This window comes from Anomaloglossus baeobatrachus, chromosome 1 (genome assembly GCF_048569485.1).
Source record: "Anomaloglossus baeobatrachus isolate aAnoBae1 chromosome 1, aAnoBae1.hap1, whole genome shotgun sequence".
Lineage (NCBI taxonomy): Eukaryota > Metazoa > Chordata > Amphibia > Anura > Aromobatidae > Anomaloglossus > Anomaloglossus baeobatrachus.
In genome coordinates this window covers 208,748,297-208,761,941 of record NC_134353.1, presented here as the reverse complement: position 1 = coordinate 208,761,941, position 13,645 = coordinate 208,748,297, and the positions used below count along the sequence as shown (strand labels likewise).

The following is a 13,645-nucleotide window of genomic DNA, read 5'->3' as shown; positions in this document are numbered from 1 at the left end:
ATTAAAAAAGCTATTCTAACCCCTCCAATGACAGGATTTACAAGCAAAATGATAGCAAAGGAACAGCTTATTTTAAGAGCTACTAGAGCTCAATAAAACCCATTTTCCTTTAATTACAGGAAAAAAATGGTGCAGTGTAGAACAAAGATTAAATGAATGTGTTCCCACTAACCGAGGTCATTCAGGGTTTATAGCTCTACTTTATATATACGCAATTTCCAATTACATAATAGAACCAAGTGAAAATATTTTCAGTTTTACCCATTTTATCATTCGAAATTCAGAAAATGCTTTTAAAAGCACAATGTTTCACCTAACAAAACCTGGTGGGGTTCACCCATTGTACCTACCTTTATTTATTGAAGCCATCAAGAACTGCAGCATTGAATTGTACATCATCCACAAATTCCTGTTATGTCTTTTTTTTAAAGGTTTGCCAAAGAAATTTATTAATACCCTTTTCTACCAAGGCCAGTTGAACAAACACGAATCCACACCTTTACAAGTGAAGCCATTAGGCGATTCATGCTGGCCAAATCACGGGCAGCATGATGCAGCCTGGCTGCCTAACTGCAGCAAAATAGAATATACTCAAACGCTCCAGGAAAAAAAAAAAAAAAAGACTTTGAAAAGTCCAGCCAGAAGCCGTAGCTGGAGATGAGACTAGTCTGACCCTGCCTCTCTGGCTGGCTTTTGCCGGCACCGCTGCAGGCAATTGACAGGTCTTTCCCTGTGTACACACCTGTTAATCACCTGCAAGCAGCGCTTGGATGAGAGCACCAGACCACTATAATCAAAGGCTGAATCTGTAAAGATCAGTGCTCAGTAAAAATCAGTGCAATACACCCCAGAGTTGTCATCAGAAAACCTGTAGTTTCCTTTTGGAATCAACATTTCCTGTCGGGTACCATACTACAAAGTATTGCCACAAATATCGGCTATTGATTACAAACTGTTATTTTTTACCAAAAAAAGTAGTTTTTTTTAAACAAATTAATTCAAGACCATGTTAAAAACGGATTACACCCCCAATTAAAATCTTAGGAGCAAAAGGTAACATTTAGATTACAGAATTATAAATAACTCAACCACAGTTAAGTCTCATTATTCCTTAACCAGGTGTCCAGCATACAGCGGACTATAAAAGGCCATTACTTAAAGAAAACACTTCCCATTTCATGCTCCCAGCAATGGCACCACATGGAGGAGAAATGTCAAAAGACATAAGAAAATTTCTTTGAACAAGGCGAAGGCTACAAGATGATCAGCAAAGCTTTACTTCTCAGTCAGAATACTGTAGCAAAAGTGATACAAAAATGTATAAAGATGGAACTGCAACCATCTCACAGAGATTACCCAGAAAAATGCTCAAGTTCCCCATTGACTTCCATTATACTCGAGTAGTGCCCATCCGAGCATTAATTGCTCATTAAGAGTAGTCGAGTAACAAGCACTCAAGCATGGTAGTGCTTGCTCATCACTAGTGAACACCTAAACAGGAGTGTCTTCCGATGACAAGGGTTGAAGAGAATCAACATCCAAGTTCACTGCAGTTTCTACAGAAGTGGAAAGACAAATCAGGATGAGTGTTTCCCGTGACACAACACGACGTACACCGCAGAGGAATGACATGTGGGGGTGTCATTCACAATGGAAGCTTCTCCTAAAAGCCCATTCACAAAAACAAAACCCTCCCACAGTTTGCCAGGGCCCAAGCTGAAATATATGAAGACTATTAGGACTCAATCCTCTAGAGTGATCAGACCAAGGTAAATGTTCTTGGAACTGATGATGTGAAATCTGTGTTGTATTGCAAAGGTAAAAGGAAAAATGCATGGCGTCTACAGTGAAACATGGTGGTGGCAGTGTCCTTATGTGGGGCTGCATGAGTGCTGCTGGCACAAGGAAGCTACATTTCATTAAGTATCATCTGGATTCAGAAAGAAGGGGTTAATCCTGTGCTGCCAGTAAACAAAGAAGACAGAATGAGGATAATCCTGGAGTGTGAGTTGTCTACACGTTTCAGAGTCCTCAGACTTCATTGCGATTGTCCTGATGAAGGAGCCCGAGGACTCAAACGCATAGACAAATCACACTCCTTAGGATTAGCCTTCTTCAGTCTTTATTGTCCACCGGCAGCACAGGATTAACCTCTATTTCCGATCTTAGATGCTTTACAGCAGCTATTTTCAGCGGTTATGTCACACACACAACTTCATCAGGTGGGCATGTCTTTTCTTTATTTACTGTGTCCCTTATACATTGGATAAGACCCTATTGTACTCCTTGTCTCTCCAGTTCTACACTATATTGAGTGTATCATGAATTCATGCTCTACATTGAAAGAGAAGGTGCTACTATCACCCCATGTCCTTGGTGGACTTTTCCAAAATGACAATGGTGTGCCATGATATCCCAGTGATGCGTCATCCAAGTCAATTTAAGCTGTGCTAGATCTGTAGTAAAAAGATGAAACCACCCTAAAATGTATCCTTTATTTGGGCATCATTAAGATCCCACAGAAGCCAACAGTATGCGGTGCATATCATAATAAGCCTTCCACCTTTTAGTGAATAATAATGTTTGACAATATTTAACGATACATACCTGGGAGCACAGAAGCATGACCAACTCCACAACTGAGCTACTAGATTTCATGCAGACCAGGCCTTCATACATAGAAGAACAAAACAAAGAACATTTACAATCAGAGAAACAAAAAACAAGCATTAACAAAGATCAGGTAAAATATAAACATTTATACTGCGGGCGTAGAATATTACACTGCTCGGCCAAGGATAAATAGTTATCACCTATTCACAGAAACCTTCCATCAAGTCCAAGAACAAGGTCCTGACCTAAGTGATATTTTACGTCAGATCAACTTGGATTATTCCAGTTTCAGCGAGGTTCTAATATGCTGTACATGGTATTACAAGGACCTTGTTAGCGCCATCCACTGGGTAAGTTTGATACAGGGGGCAAGGCGTTGTAAAAACTAGATACTCATTACATTTAACAGTTCTTTTTATTTCCACAAACTGTAATATTACACATACAGAATCAAGGAGGTGACAAACATAAAAGTAAGAAAGACATGTCTCAGAGTACAGATGCACATAAGGTTATTTTCTCATCTGTTCATCATACATTGATAATTTATCATGGACGTGTTTTGTTTTTTTTGCATGTTGTCAAGTTTAAAACAAATGCAGGGCAAATTCTTAATATGGGAGCCAGCATGTTCATTATGTATGCAGAGAAGGGAAATGGGTCATTGACCTTTGCTTTCTCCACTGAAGGCCCTTTACTTCAGCCCTCCAGCTATCAATCAAGTTTCCATTTTGCTTAGAGGCAGCAGACATCCCGAAAACTTTTATTAGTACTTTGACCCTTGGCCCCATGGTAAACCTAAGTTACCAATATGAAATTTCAGTGTTTACACTCCCAAGGTGAAGGTGGTGGAACTAGATGTGGTAAAGATCCAGGGATAGATATGGCCAGACAACTTATAGCGATATAGTCAATTTTATGGGTCTTACTTATGTACACTGCATTATTGATATAAAGTACAAAGTATGCCAGGTATCAATAACCAAAACCTTGTAAAATCATGCAATACAATGTAATTTGTAGTGAACCAAGCATGCTTACACAACTCCTGTCTTGGCGTGATAGATGTCTTGTAATTCAATACAAGAGGTCTATCTAAAATCTCAGGGATCTACATAAAATACATGGTATAATAATGAAGCTAGAACTAGTGATGATATAACATGGATGCAATACCAGTCAATGAAGAACTGAAGCCTGAATAATAAGACCTCAACAGCTAGCAATGCTACTGACACCTTCAGGCACTGTTAGCTATAGGTAAGGTACAAGTATGGGGCTTGACAAAGTAAAGTAGTCACATCCATGTAGTGGTTCGCTCATTGGTGATTATACCAATATAAAGCTGGCCATACACCATAAATAGCTGCTGGCTGAACATTGCAGCACCATCCCTCCTTACTCTCTCATTCACATAAGCTTTCAGCTTGGCCAACAGGACAGGAGAAAGAATCTTGACAACTCTGACGGTGGCCTATCTAATCCAAAAACAAAAAGGTACAGGCGTAAATATTACAACTGCACAATTTTACTTTCTCCCCAATATCTTCTGTTAGGAGGAGAATCAGGAGGCCGCCATTTAAAGTGATCTTGATGGAAATCAGTGGGTACAGCTAACATTCATCTAATGTCACCTGATGAAGAGGTGAAACGCGCATTGGGACGACCTGGGAGGCTTATACCACTACATCTTATGGGTTAGTACAGGTAACAACCCATCATTGAATTGGAGGATATTGTTAACAATATAATTTTGGACTTGTTGAATAGGTTATGGAAGATTAGTTAATATCTCCTGATATCATCCAATCTCACTATGATTACTGGTGTATAAAATTGTACTGGCATGTGTATGAATATTATTACATTGTAATTGATTTGGTATAGCTAACCCACATGGACCTCTTGCTAATTTTAACCCATTTTTTATTGTTATAAATAAAATATAATTTTTCTAACAATTGTGTTTAATACCACAATTTTTTCTGTGTTATTTAATGTTATTGGGTGGTCCCCTATACATATTACTAGGTCCTTGTTAGTGACTAATTAATAGATTGTCTTAATGATGCAGTGAGATGAAATGCTTAAAAGTAACATGTCAGAATACATACAATATGACAATTCATGTAGGAGTTACATATCAGATTTTTAATAATATGTGCATACTCTGTGGCCTGGAAATGGGACACAAATATGGAAAGGTTATTAAAGCCAGTGTGCAAAATTAAAAATAAATAGCTTGTATTAGTTATGAGAACCTAAAGTTATATTGGCGATGCAGTTTCTCTAAATTGCCTATAGACAATTTGCAAAAGTTTCGGGAGGTACCAAGTTACATATAAATAAACTTTTTACACTACAGGGAAATATACCAATGTGTAGTCTTCAATATACTAAAAACACAATGAAGCAAACCAATATGAATTTAGAGCTCTGTATATAAATTGTAGGGACTGTTCACATGTGTTAAATTTTGCATGGGTTAAGCCTTGAAATTTGACTTTTTTTTTATGAAAATCTGCAGCCTTTATCAATTTATTTAAACATGGTTCATATAGGATAATACATTTATACTCCTTTCCATTGGATCCACTAGGAAAAGCCTAAAGGGTACTTTACATGCTGCGACATCGCTAGCGATCTCGTTAGCGATGTGAAATTCTAGATCGCAAGTGCGATCTTTCGAGATCGCACATAGGTCATTTTACACATGTGCGATCTCGAAAGATCGCACTTGCTATCTAGAATTTCACATCGCTAACGAGATCGCTAGTTATGTCGCAGCGTGTAGAGTACCTTAAAACCAGACCGTATTGAAAGACAATGTAGTATGTCAGACATGTGAACAAGTCCCAATCTGAAAATGCCACAAGAGACATTGACACACACACGTATACCAAAATGCAGTTAATGTTACTTTCCATAGAACAATAGCTTTATACTCACTTGTACCCTCTATCAGTAACTCTTGACCATGACTTCCTAAAAGTGTGCGAGATAGAAATGGAGCGAAGTCCACAAAGATCTCCCTCAGGAGTGGCGCAGCCTTTTCTAGTGCATGTTCCAACCGCTCTGTAATACTAAGAAGTTAGAAAAAGCGTTACCCAGATATGGAAAAAGTCAGAAACACGCTTAACAGACATATTTTAAAGACATATTTAACATCTCTATAGAGTGTCTTGAAGCTGGGGCCTTCAAAAATCAGATGTAATTAGTGAGGAAACCTGACAGTATAGTACAGTGGGTACAAAAAGCATTCAGACCCCTTTAAATTTTTCACTCTTTGTTTCATTGCAGACATTTGGTAAATTAATATAATAATATTTATTCATTTATATAGCGCTATTAATTCCACAGCACTTTACATACATTGGCAACACTGTCCACATTGGGGCTCACAATCTAGAGTCCCTAACTGTATGTCTGTGGAGTGTGGGAGAAAACCGGAGACCCGAAGGAAACCCACGCAAACACGGGGAGAACATACAAACTCCTTGCAGATGGTGTCCTTGGTGGGATTTGAACCGAGGACTCCAGCGCTGCAAGACTGCAGTGCTAACCACTAAGCCATTTTTTTTTCTTATTAATCTACACTCTGCACCCCATCTTGACAGAAACCCCCCCCAGAAATGTAGACATTTTTGTAAAATTTATTAAACAAGAAAGCCTGAAATATCCCATGGTCATAAGTATTCAGACCCTTTGATGAGACATTCATATTTAAGGTCATATGCAGTCCATTTCCTTGTGATCATTTCCTCCTTGAGATGGTTCTACTTCTTCATTGGAGTCCAGCTATGTTTAATTAAGCTGATAGGACTTGATTTGGAAAGGCACACACACTTGTCTATATAAAACCTCAGCTCACAGTGCATGTGAAACCAAATGAGAATCATGGGGTCAAAGGAACTGCCAAAGGAGCTCAGAGACAGAATTGTGGCAAGGCACAGATCTGGCCAAGGTCATAAAAGAATTTCTGCAGTACTCAAGGTTCTCAAGAGCACAGTGTCCTCCATAATCCTGAAATGGAAGAAGTGTGGGACCACCAGAACTCTTGATCTGGCTATCCAGCCAAACTGAGCAATTGTGGGAGAAAAGCCTTTTGTGGGAGAAAAGCCTTGGTGAGCGAGGTAAAGAAGAACCCAAAGATCATAGTGTCTGAGCTCCAGAGATGCAGTAGGGAGATGGGAGAAAGTTTCGCAAAGTCAACGATCACTGAAGCCCTCCGCCAGTCGGGACTTTATGGCCAGACGAAAGCCTCACATACACTATTTGCTTTCACATACACTATTAGTTTATGAATACAGAGGCCTTCTTTTCAGAACAGTCATTCTTTCGGCTATGGTGGCGACTGGTTACAGATTCTCTGGGCCTGGAGGATCTGTCCTGACCTGCATTACACTGTCTACATGTTAGATGAGCACTGTGTAATGCACAATTTTTCCGGTGACTGACGCCGCAGAGAAAAAATGTACATTAGGTATGGAAAGTATTCAGATGCCTTTAAATTTTTCATTCTGTTTCCTTGCAGCCATTTGGTAAAGTCAAACAAGATCATTTTTTTCTTATTAATGTACACTCTGCACCCAATCTTGACAGAAAAAAAAAAAAACAAAAACATAAAATGTAGAAATTTTTGCAAATATATTAAACAAAAAAAACTGAAATATCACATGGTCATAAGTATTCAGATCCTTTACTCAGTATTCAGTAGAAGCATCCTTTTGAGCTCGTACAGTCATGAGTCTTTCTTTGGAACGATGCAACAAGGTTTTCATCCCTGGATTTGGGCATCCTCGGCCATTCTTCCTTGCAGATCTTCTCCAGTTCCATCAGGTTGGATGGTGAAGGTTAGTGGACAGCCATTTTCAGGTCTCTCCAGAGATGCTCAATTGGGTTTAGGTCAGGGCTCTGGCTGGGCCAGTCAAGAATGGTCACAGATGAGACATAGTGCAGGAGTGCTGGCATACCCTGGTACAGCTATCCTGGCCAGTCCTGGCCAGCTGAGACTTTTCCTGATCTCTTCTTCCATTCACTAAATATAAGCAACTGCATGACTAAGACCCAGGAGGGTCGAAACGTTACCGTATCTTTCGCTTTATAAGACGCACCTGATTATAAGACGCACCCCCAAATTTGATGAAGGAAAAGAGATTTTTTTTTTTTTAATAAATGGGGTCAGTCTTATAATGCCAGTGTCCGTCTAACAAATCATATAGGGTATATGTCCCTCATAGCCCCCCATCCTAAAATTAGCCTTCTTAATCTGGATATGTCCCCCTTATATTGAATATAGCCCCCCAGTGATGCCACACGTCCCCCTATGGCTGGCACACGGCTCCCTGTGGCTGGCACATGGCCCCTATTGCTGCCCAAGGCCCCCTGTGCCTGGCACGCGGCCCCTATTGCTGCCCATGGCCCCCTGTGGCTGGCACACAGCCCCTATTGCTGCCCATGGCCCCCTGTGGCTGGCACACAGCCCCTATTGCTGCCCATGGCCCCCTGTGGCTGGAAGACGTCCCATATTGCTGCCCATAGCCCCCTGTGGCTGGCACATGGCCCCAATTGCTGCCCATGGCCCCCTGTGCCTGGCACACGGCCCCTATTGCTGCCCATGGCCCCCTGTGCCTGGCACACTGCCCCTATTGCTGCCCATGGCCCCCTGTGGCTGGCACACTGCCCCTATTGCTGCCCATGGCCCCCTGTGGCTGGAACACGGCCCCTATTGCTGCCCATGGCCCCCTGTGGCTGGCACACGGCCCCTATTGCTGCCCATGGCCCCCTGTGGCTGGCACACGGCCCCTATTGCTGCCCATGGCCCCTGTGGCTGGCACACGGCCCCTATTGCTGCCCATGGTCCCCTGTGGCTGGCACACGGCCCCTATTGCTGCCCATGGCCCCCTGTGGCTGGCACACGGCCCCTATTGCTGCCCATGGCCCCCTGTGGCTGGCACACGGCCCCTGTGCTGCCCATGGCCCCCTGTGGATGGCACACATCACCCTGTGTTTGATATGGCCCCCATGCTGCTGATTATAGTAAAATAAACTCTTTCCTTATCTTCTCCAGTGCTGTCCTCCCTCGTGTCTCCCTCCGTGATGCTGATCTCCTGCACTTCTTGGTTCTCGGTGCCCGGCATGTGATCGGCACAGCAGAGTGACATCTATGCGTGCATGATCACAGCAGCAGGATGGAGACACCGGGAGACACGCTGGAGGAGGTAAGTAAAGAGTTTTTTTATTTTACTATGGGCAGCAGCATGGGGGCCATATCTAACACGGAGTGGGGGGGGCAGGCATGTGCCATCAAAGGGGGGCGCAAGCACATAATATGCGCTGCTCCCCCAGCCCATCACTGCGGTGCGGTTTCAGCACCACGGTGATGGACAGTGGCAGTGCATATTATATGAGCGGGAGCAGGAGATCTCCCGCTGCAGCCTTCACCAGCTCACCAGCCTCTACCAGCCTCCCTCTACCCCCAGCACCGCTCCAGAGCTGCCCCCACCTCCCCTGGACCCTGCAGTATATAATCCGTATATTTGGATTATAAGACGCACCCCCTACTTTCCCCCAAAATTTGGGGGAACAAAAGTGCGTCTTATAAAGCGAAAAATACGGTACTTTATTTTGTCGCCTAAAGAAAATCATTTTTTCTGTACTTTGAGTGTTTTCAATAAACTGCTTCACATTTTAATTCATTTTGAGTGCAGTGGATATTTATCTCCATTTATTGGGACTTCGTCCTATACCGACAGCACCCTTAGAGTGCAGACCATATATTTCTTCAGTAGATTCCCATTAAGGTCAGCCACATATACTAGATTCTTAATCTTCCCTGGATTCCCAATAAACATGTACACTCAGATTAGCTGAGCATGCATATTTCCCCTTTATCCTAAAGGAGACTGCAGCCCTTTTACCAGAGTCCTGAACAAGCCTAAAGGAAAAAGTTACTGGAAGACAAAGTTCAGTGTTTCACTACTATTAAAGGGATTTATCAATGTAGGATAGTGATAATTTACAAAATGATGAATTAGGCAGGGTGAAAATAAGAAAATCGCGAAAAACAGCCTCATTAGTTATGACCATAAACTAAATCACCATAGGATAATCAGTGTGAATGCCGAATATGGACTTACCTCATGTGGGAAGCAGAATCTTCTAGCACCGAGTCCACCGCCTGGACAGATGGCAGCTTTGCATTAGAAGAGCCGCTACCTATGGAAGGTAGAAAAGTTCAAGCATTATATGTGATGGAATCAAACATGTTGCCTCTTGTGTGCTCATACGAAACACATCTCATTGCTTTTAAAACAAAAAAATGCATTGAAAAGGGATTTTTTTTTCTTTAATACTTAGTTTAATAGTTAGAGAAGCAGTATTGGATGTTTGTTCTCTATGAAGGAGCCACTGTCAGACACCTTTGCCTGTGCCACATCTTGGAGTCAGCAGAGTTCGGCCGCTACTGGAGTCGGCTGATCTGAACTCAGCTGACCTCACAGCTCGCACACGCTGCAATGGATGCAGCAGGACACAGAAAAAGTAATCAGCCGATGCTGGAGTCAGCCGATATAAACTTAGCTGAACCCCTGACTACACAGACCGCACACGGTCACACGTGACTGCTGTTAACCTGCATCCATCGCAGTGTGTGCGGGGCTGTGAGATCAGGAGTTCAGGCGACTCCCGATCAGCTTACTCCAGTGCTGGCAGATAAATTCTGTGTCCCGCTGCATCAATCGCAAGTAGAAGGATCCGGTAAAATAACAATTGCGGTTGCATGCGTTGCACATTCAATCCACAAGAACCAGTCATATGCAGTTTGCGGTTTTTTGCCGACCGCAAAAAAAAAAAAAAAAAAAAAAAATCGCTGATGTGAAAGCGCCTTAAGATATATAAAGTATAAACTTGGACTCAAGTCCTCTATACACAGACTAATGTCAGTTGACCTCTGAGACAATGATGGCTTTGGACGACGTGTATGGGGGCGCAAGCTGACTGATGGCAGGGGAAAATGTCGATTGCGCATGTCCAATTCGGGACTGCCACTCACATTACTCTCCCAGAAATAGGACCTGTCCATGGCGGCTCTCATATAGAGGACACAGGTACACTCAGCTGAATGTGCACTCCTGTGTATGGGAAAGTCGGCTGAGACAGCTGCTAATATGATCCCCATAGTCCGCAATATACAAGGTAAACTGGCCACATTCGTTCAGGTCTTCTTTAGTGCCCCCATAGGGTGAAGATAAAACCTTACATGGTTCTGTTTAAATCAATTTTCCATGTACAAAATTTTAAAAACATCTTCTATAATAATTTTAGCAAACATTTGCATTAGGTGATAAAGTAACCTTGCTATTTGTACAGTAAGGGTACATGTCTAGAGGTAATAGACTGTGGTAAATCCATTGGATATTACAGTAAAAGCATGAGATTTCTTTAAAATCCGTGGTGTACAATCGTATTTGAAATTCGCAGGACACCATGCTATATATGGGGCAGCACGGTGGCTCAGTGGTTAGCAGGACAATATCTGCCTAGAGTTTGTATGTTCTCCCCGTGTTTGCATGTGTTTCCTCCCACACTCCAAAGACATACTGATCGCGAATTTACACTGTGAGCCCCAAAGGGGACAGTGATGACCCCACCTGTAAAGCGCAGGGGAATTAATGGTGCTATATAAGTGAGTAAAATAAATAAAACAATAAAAAAAAAAAGATGGCTGTGAATTTCATCTTCGAATATTAATAAACGTATGGAAAATGAAGGGAATTTTGTTTACTTACCGTAAATTCCTTTTCTTCTAGCTCCAATTGGGAGACCCAGACAATTGGGTGTATAGGCTATGCCTCCGGAGGCCGCACAAAGTATTACACTAAAAGTGTAAAGCCCCTCCCCTTCTGCCTATACACCCCCCGTGCTCCCACGGGCTCCTCAGTTTTGGTGCAAAAGCAAGAAGGAGGAAAAAAATTATAAACTGGTTTAAAGTAAATTCAATCCGAAGGAATATCGGAGAACTGAAACCATTCAACATGAACAACATGTGTACACAAAAAAACAGGGGCGGGTGCTGGGTCTCCCAATTGGAGCTAGAAGAAAAGGAATTTACGGTAAGTAAACAAAATTCCCTTCTTCTTTGTCGCTCCATTGGGAGACCCAGACAATTGGGACGTCCAAAAGCAGTCCCTGGGTGGGTAAATAATACCTCATAATAGAGCCGGAACGGCTCCGTCCTACAGGTGGGCAACCGCCGCCTGAAGGACTCGCCTACCTAGGCTGGCATCTGCCGAAGCATAGGTATGCACCTGATAGTGTTTCATGAAAGTGTGCAGGCTCGACCAGGTAGCCGCCTGACACACCTGCTGAGCCGTAGCCTGGTGCCTCAAAGCCCAGGACGCACCCACGGCTCTGGTAGAATGGGCCTTCAGCCCTGAGGGAACCGGAAGCCCAGCAGAACGGTAAGCTTCGAGAATTGGTTCCTTGATCCACCGAGCCAGGGTTGATTTGGAAGCCTGTGACCCTTTACGCTGGCCAGCGACAAGGACAAAGAGTGCATCCGAGCGGCGCAGGGGCGCCGTACGAGAAATGTAGAGTCTGAGTGCTCTCACCAGATCTAACAAGTGCAAATCCTTTTCACATTGGTGAACTGGATGAGGACAAAAAGAGGGTAAGGAGATATCCTGATTGAGATGAAAGGGGGATACCACCTTAGGGAGAAATTCCGGAACCGGACGCAGAACCACCTTGTCCTGGTGAAACACCAGGAAAGGGGCTTTGAATGACAGAGCTGCCAGCTCAGACACTCTCCGAAGTGAAGTGACTGCTACTAGGAAAAACCACTTTCTGCGAAAGGCGTGAGAGAGAAATATCCCTCATTGGCTCGAACGGTGGTTTCTGAAGAACCATCAGCACCCTGTTCAGATCCCAGGGTTCCAACGGACGTTTGTAAGGAGGGACGATGTGACAAACCCCCTGCAGGAACGTGCGTACCTGTGGAAGTCTGGCCAGGCGCTTCTGAAAAAACACAGAGAGCGCAGAGACTTGTCCCTTAAGGGAGCCGAGTGACAAACCCTTTTCCAATCCGGACTGAAGAAAGGACAGAAAAGTGGGCAATGCAAATGGCCAGGGAGAAAAACCCCCAGCAAAGCACCACGACAGGAATATTTTCCACGTCCTGTGGTAGATCTTGGCGGACGTTGGTTTCCTGGCCTGTCTCATAGTGGCGATGACCTCTTGAGATAATCCTGAAGACGCTAAGATCCAGGACTCAATGGCCACACAGTCAGGTTGAGGGCCGCAGAATTCAGATGGAAAAACGGCCCTTGAGACAGCAAGTCTGGTCGGTCTGGCAGTGCCCACGGTTGGCCGACCGTGAGATGCCACAGATCCGGGTACCACGACCTCCTCGGCCAGTCTGGAGCGACGAGGATGGCGCGGCGGCAGTCGGCCCTGATCTTGCGTAACACTCTGGGCAATAGTGCCAGCGGAGGAAACACATAAAGGGAGTTGAAACTGCGACCAATCTTGAACTAAGGCGTCTGCCGCCAGAGCTCTGTGATCGTGAGAACGTGCCATGAATGCCGTGACCTTGTTGTGCCGGGACGCCATTAGGTCGACGTCCGGCATCCCCCAGCGGCAACAGATCTCCTGAAACACGTCCGGGTGAAGGGACCATTCCCCTGCGTCCATGCCCTGGCGACTGAGAAAATCTGCTTCCCAGTTTTCCACGCCTGGGATGTGAACTGCGGAGATGGTGGAGGCCGTGGCTTCCACCCACATCAAAATCCGCCGGACTTCCTGAAAGGCTTGCCGACTGCGTGTCCCTCCTTGGTGGTTGATGTAAGCCACCGCGGTGGAGTTGTCCGACTGAATTCGGATCTGCTTGCCTTCCAGCCACTGCTGGAACGCTTTCAGGGCAAGATACACTGCCCTGATCTCCAGAACATTGATCTGAAGTGAGGACTCTTGCTGGGTCCACGCACCCTGAGCCCTGTGGTGGAGAAAGACTGCTCCCCACCCTGACAGACTC

The 13,645-nt window shown here is 44.0% G+C and overlaps 1 protein-coding gene across 2 annotated transcripts in view; it reads right to left on the bottom strand.

The window, feature by feature from the left end:
• The window catches only part of LRBA (LPS responsive beige-like anchor protein), an 805,540-nt gene that overhangs the window by 638,477 nt on the left and 153,418 nt on the right, over window positions 1–13,645 (bottom strand). For both annotated transcript variants that reach the window (XM_075347936.1, XM_075347944.1), the window contains exons 29-31: window positions 9,753–9,831; window positions 5,563–5,696; window positions 2,608–2,669 (exon numbers count right to left, since the gene is read on the bottom strand). In XM_075347936.1, the coding sequence (XP_075204051.1) occupies window positions 2,608–2,669; window positions 5,563–5,696; window positions 9,753–9,831 (275 nt within the window). The remainder of the gene's footprint in view (window positions 1–2,607; window positions 2,670–5,562; window positions 5,697–9,752; window positions 9,832–13,645) is intronic.